This window comes from Pempheris klunzingeri, chromosome 4 (assembly GCF_042242105.1).
Source record: "Pempheris klunzingeri isolate RE-2024b chromosome 4, fPemKlu1.hap1, whole genome shotgun sequence".
Classification (NCBI taxonomy): domain Eukaryota; kingdom Metazoa; phylum Chordata; class Actinopteri; order Acropomatiformes; family Pempheridae; genus Pempheris; species Pempheris klunzingeri.
This window is the reverse complement of record NC_092015.1, coordinates 12,492,715-12,498,305: the sequence shown is the minus strand read 5'-3', so window position 1 is coordinate 12,498,305 and position 5,591 is coordinate 12,492,715. Positions and strand designations below refer to the sequence as shown.

Here is a 5,591-nt window from a genome sequence, read left to right as displayed (position 1 = left end):
AGGCAACTCAAGTTCCCGGCCAACATTGCTACCACCTGTATACCATATAAAAACCAAGCAGCATTCAAGGCTTTTAAAGAAAGAGAAGCCCAGACGTCCTCAGGGTTCATACTGGTTATATGCCAAGTACTCAACTGGTGATGTATTGATAAGCCCCACAAAGACCCCTATTGATGCATGAGAGAGCCACTGTATGAATAATGGACAAACCATAAAGCAAGGTAATAACAGCCTTAAAGGGCTACTAAGATTTTCAAACAGCTTACAGGAAATGCCAGTAGACACATAAAGAGTCGCCTGCACCGAGAGTTCGGCCAGCCTTTCTCTCTCTCACACGGTGCAGCACACAGCTGTGCTAGATTTATGATGCTAATGGCAAAGTACTTGAATGTATGGACTTATCATTTCCTAACGCCTAAGATTGATCATCACATATCTCCTGTATAAAATAAACAACCTAAAACCGGAGCACCTGTTCAAACCACTGGTTTATTTGGATTATGTTCAACGCGTTTCACTGACAGTCAGACACTATGGACACAGGGTCATGCTAATAAACACTTTGTATGGCATGCTTTAGAGTTAAAACACTTTTAGCTATACCACGGTCACACAATCACAATCACAGTATCCTTGTGTAGATTGGAGAGAAAACACAAGTGCTCTTCAACTCCAGCAGTCTCCGACCACAAACACAAAGGGGCTGCTGCTGAAGAACCCTTGGGAGAGCAGAACCTGGGAGTACAATCCAATTAAAGGGCTCGGAGATGAATGTTGTTCAGCCCTCTCTACTCTGTGTAGAATACGAAAGTGGAAAAAAAGCCAGTCACGTGGTTCTCTTAAAGGATGGCTGATTGTCTGTACAGGAAAGGTTGATTATAGGATGTAAATAATCCTGCTACTTACAAACTAATTCTGAAAATGAAGCCATGACTATAAACAGCCACAGTATTATGTGTAATTGTGTATATGTATGCACAAACACACACGCAAATATATGCATATGGATGCACAGCTGCACTTGTTTACCCACACACAGCTTATTTTTTATATTAAATTTGTGTTAGACTTTCCTTTGTTATATGCAGTTAGAGCGCAGTCATCTGTCTGTATCTTTCTGTGCCTCCTCCAGCACAGTTTCACCTCCTCCTGGACGCCGTTACTGACCAGTACATACAGCACAGGGTCCACAACGCAGTTCAAACTCGACAGTGCCAGCGTACACGAGAAGAAAAAGTGCATTTTTTGTTCAAATTGGCAGTAACTTCCTTGAGAATCTGATGTGTCTTTGCTGTTGTAGAAAACAAGTGAGCGTGTGAGCAGGAGAATGTGATATGGAGCGAAACAAATTGAAAAGATCCCAATCACCCCAAAGGACAGCAGGCGGACCTTCCTCTTAGCCTGGGCACTCAGGCCGGGACTTTGGCCCACAGTGGCCAGCACCCGCCAGTAGCTCACCGCCAACACCAGCAGGGGCAACAGGAAACCAATGCCCACTCTGAGCAGGTTGAACAAGGCGACAGGCGGCTGCATGGGATACGTCTCATAACAACGGTCATTGTTGTCATCATGGGCATCTTTGAGATTGTCATTGACCAGAACCATGATGTGCAGCACCACCACCACAACTAAAACAGTGGCACACTGCGCCCAGGCGTAGCGCGATGTACGGTGGGTCTTGGAGCGGAGTGGGTAGGTGACCACCAGGCAGCGGTCCACAGAGATGCAGCAGAGCAGGTAGATACTGATGTACATGTTGGAGTAGTAGAAGAAGCCAGCTATACTGCAGGAGACAACACCTAGCTGCCAGTGGTGGTCCTGCCGGTAATAATTGATCCAAAGAGGCATAGTGAAGAGGAAAAGCATGTCAGAGATGGACAGGTTGAGCAGGAAGATGCCCAGAACGTTTTGCCGCTGCACTTGCTGCCAAATGGGGCCTAGAGTCAGCACGTTGAAGATCAGACCGAAGATAAATGCCAGGATGTAAACAGACATCAGGAAGTCACTGATGGCACTCTTGCCAATTTCAACACACACTGTTGAATTAGTGGCTTGTGATGAGATGGTGATGTTCATTGCTTCTTTAGATTTGTGTCACTCTCCTGGGTATAAATTCACCTGCAAGTGTAACAAAAAAAAAAAGGTTTTCTGTAAGAGTTCACATCAGTTTGACCAAGTCACACACAACATGAGCTTACTCCCATGATGCTTTCAAAAATGTTATATCCCCCATCGTATTTTGTGGCTCAATGAGCTCAAAAGATTAGATCACTTGGATGTCCTCTGATATTTCTGGGTGTGAGGCAGTTTGGCTCTATAGCATATGGTGTTCGGGGCGAGAGTTGAAATTTTCCCCATTAGAGAAGAGACGGGCTTAGTCATGCTCCCTGATGATAACATTTGTACCTGCGGTACTAATACAGACTGTGACTATGAGTGTGACTGAATGAAAATACCCTCCTTACTGCCTCAGCTGCTCTGTATGGATAAAAATGTATCGTATTCACCTCGTAAATGTTCTGGTTTTATGGGAACTGAGAGCGTTAAGGAACTAATGCCTTATATCAGACTAATCAGACGTAGAAACCTGCGCTCTTCGAACCCCCAGCCGATCACTTTACCTTATGTTAATGCTGCTTTTTGTTTAACTGTATATAAATTGTTGCACTTATTGCCCTGCGTGGTCTTCGTCTGTGTAGCATGCTGAGGAAGCACAGAAATTAGTGCTTAATACAACTTAAATCCAATTTATCAGCACAATAAGAATTTGTGATTCCGTGGGGACAAGACGACCCAGACTCAGACCCAACCAGTTACTGCTAATTTATCCATACAGAGACAGACTGATGGCCCAGTTTAATGTGCGATGCGTCAGCCATCAGCAGAACTAGGTGGCCTAAGCATCTCTCCCACACAAGAGGGATATAAATATGTACTGTGGTTTGAGGAATTAGTAATATGAATTTAATGCCCTTTATGACTTAATCAATTAATTCCTACCCTGATTTACACTAGAAGGTCAGTCAGCGGCAGGTGTAAACGCAGCCTGGCATGTCCTAGATATGTATCTGTGTTGCTTCCTGTTCAAAATGTTCTAGTGCTGAAATGCAATGAGACAGGCCAGAAACGACTGTCTTGGCCCCTAAATGTCATCACGAAATGGGTAATGATATATTCACTATGATATATTGACTCTCCTTTATCCCTTGAATCAGTCCCTACAAAGACAACACATGGTTGCTGGTCGCAGGTAAAATGAGTAGAGCCCCCAATTGCTTTTTTCTGTTAAAAATAGATTTTATATTTAGATTTGATTCTGTTTATTTCCTGTCTCTCTCTGAGATTTCAGCATTAGGAAATTAAACCTGTGTTGTGTATCTTTATGGCTATTCTTCTGTATCTCAGTGGCATTCTTTGATATCAGTTTCCTCTCCTCGTTTTGTTCTATCGCTTAGGCTTGGTCCTGGTGTGTTTATAGGCTCAGGAAGCATCTAATGCCATTAACGTCCTGCCAGAGATAGGCTGTCCCATCCAAACTCAATAATGGAGAAGCCATTTAGAGTCAGACCGTCTTTAGTGAACGATAATGGGTGTCTGCGCGCGCATCTTTGATCATCTGTATGTGTGCATGCAGCCGTGTGGAAATGGGTTTGATTTAATGGATTATTCATAAAATGTTCAGATAATGTCGGTTGGAAAAACTACACTGACTGCATTATTGGAAAGTTTTGCTCATAAATCAGACGCCTTTTTCTAAAGTTCTTGTTGCTGCTGTTGCCGTCATCAGGCTGCTGTGACTAACCACAAATTGGTCTTCCCCTCTTACTAACAATGCCTGTAACTGTCACACACATGCTCGGTGCTTTCTACAGTCAGTACTTTCGTTCTCCTCCACAGGTCTTCATCTTTTGGTGTATATTTAACATGTAAAGCATTGTTAGCGTTTTACATAACCCTAATATACACCTACTTCACACAGCTGGGCCAAATCAGCCTGTCATCCATCTGAGCCAAATATGTGTTTGTTAATATTATAAGCTGAACTAAGCCTGGTTGTTATTACACAGCCTTGTCACCAGTCAGGCTTTAAAGGAGCGAAACTTCATCATTTTCTCTCAAGAGGTGGAATGTTTTACATGTCAAATCTTCTTTTTTCCAAGCGTATATGGAAAAATGTGTTTTATAGTTTGCCTCCCTAATACTAAAGCTGTGTTTCAAAGTGGCACAATTCATCTGTACAGCACATTCCTGTGAATTTCTACTATTTCTCGACTAGCGGCTCTCTGCTTCACTCTCCAACCTGTTGTAGCGATTCTGGGGGAACCACAGAAAACATTCAACCCTGCTGAGAATCAATATTTCTGTCCTAATTATTTTTGCAACACTTGACTCACACAGCCTCAAGCATGCTGTCTTTCCCCTGACAACAGTCCACTGGGGACGAAAAGAAAACTAACAAAGAAAATCAAGTTTCACACTAAATTATTACCTTTAGTACCCTTTCGAAACAATTTTTAAAAAAAATATGTCAAATTTTCAACCTTTTCACTGTTACTTTGTTGTTTTTGTTAAATTCTAGTGTAATTTCCAGACATCTTACATCCAGAAGTGTAATGAAAATAAAATGACCTTACCTGTCTTGACTGTAAAAGAAAGCTGTCCAGCTGGTGAAGAGTTTCAGACACGTTCCAGAGTTGTTTCAGTTTTGGTCGAGTTCAGTCCGGGAGGATCAGAGGACGAGCTTTAGAGAAAACCCTTCAGAGGTGCAGACATGCAGCCATGCCATGACAGTCCCATATGGTACTCTCAAATGATTACTAGGCTAGATAATTATCAGCCAATACAGTAACTACAGAGTACAATGTTTATTTCAGATGTGCTCTGGCTGAGATGACTCGCCACTGACAGCCTCAGTTGAAAATGTCAGCAAAGAGTGGGTGGAAGGGATGAGACAAAGTACAAAAAGGGGAAGACTCATGCAGGGAGGGAGGTTTGGTGTTGTACACGTGCACAGAGGAAGTCAAGGTTTCAGGGGTGGGGAAAACACTACACTGTGATGAGGGGAAAAGAAACTGTATCGTCTATGGCTATATGATGCAACCATAGTGGGAATTTCAGATGCCAGATATGTCACATACCTAAACCTCGATTTCCCCATTTTAGTTTCATATTGAAGTCTTTTCATAATGTATCCTGTGTGCACATCATAATGGACCATTTTTCACTTGCATTGACCAACTTTCAATTCATCATCTTTCACCCTTAGTTTAAATTCCTTTGACGTACAGTTTAGCTAATCACTTTCATCTCGGCACACAGCAGGAAAAGTGAAGTATTTCAATTGTTTCACGGCAAAATGGGAAAAAACCTTGAGGTTAAGAAGGGAGCTGGTGCTGATTTTCATCTTGTACACTCTGTGCCAGGCAGCGGTGTGTACTGTGTGGTTAGCAGATGCACCTTACCCAGAACAACCCTGAGCCAGCTCAATATCTAATGTTCTTTTTATGTTTATGAAAAGAATCTGTGACATACGACTGCAGCCGAACTGTTAACATGTTGAGTAAACATTTGCAGCAGCTGTGAATGTTGTG

General features: G+C 42.6%; 1 protein-coding gene across 1 annotated transcript; it reads right to left on the bottom strand.

Annotated features, from left to right (window-relative positions):
- Positions 1-276: 276 nt before the first annotated feature.
- Positions 277-4,919, bottom strand: gpr184 (G protein-coupled receptor 184). Its single transcript, XM_070829361.1, has 2 exons — positions 4,635-4,919; positions 277-2,118 (listed from the first exon to the last, which is right to left on the bottom strand). Exon 2 carries the CDS (start codon positions 2,074-2,076, stop codon positions 1,048-1,050), a length of 1,029 nt encoding a protein of 342 aa, XP_070685462.1. The 5' UTR covers positions 2,077-2,118; positions 4,635-4,919; the 3' UTR covers positions 277-1,047.
- Positions 4,920-5,591: the final 672 nt, after the last annotated feature.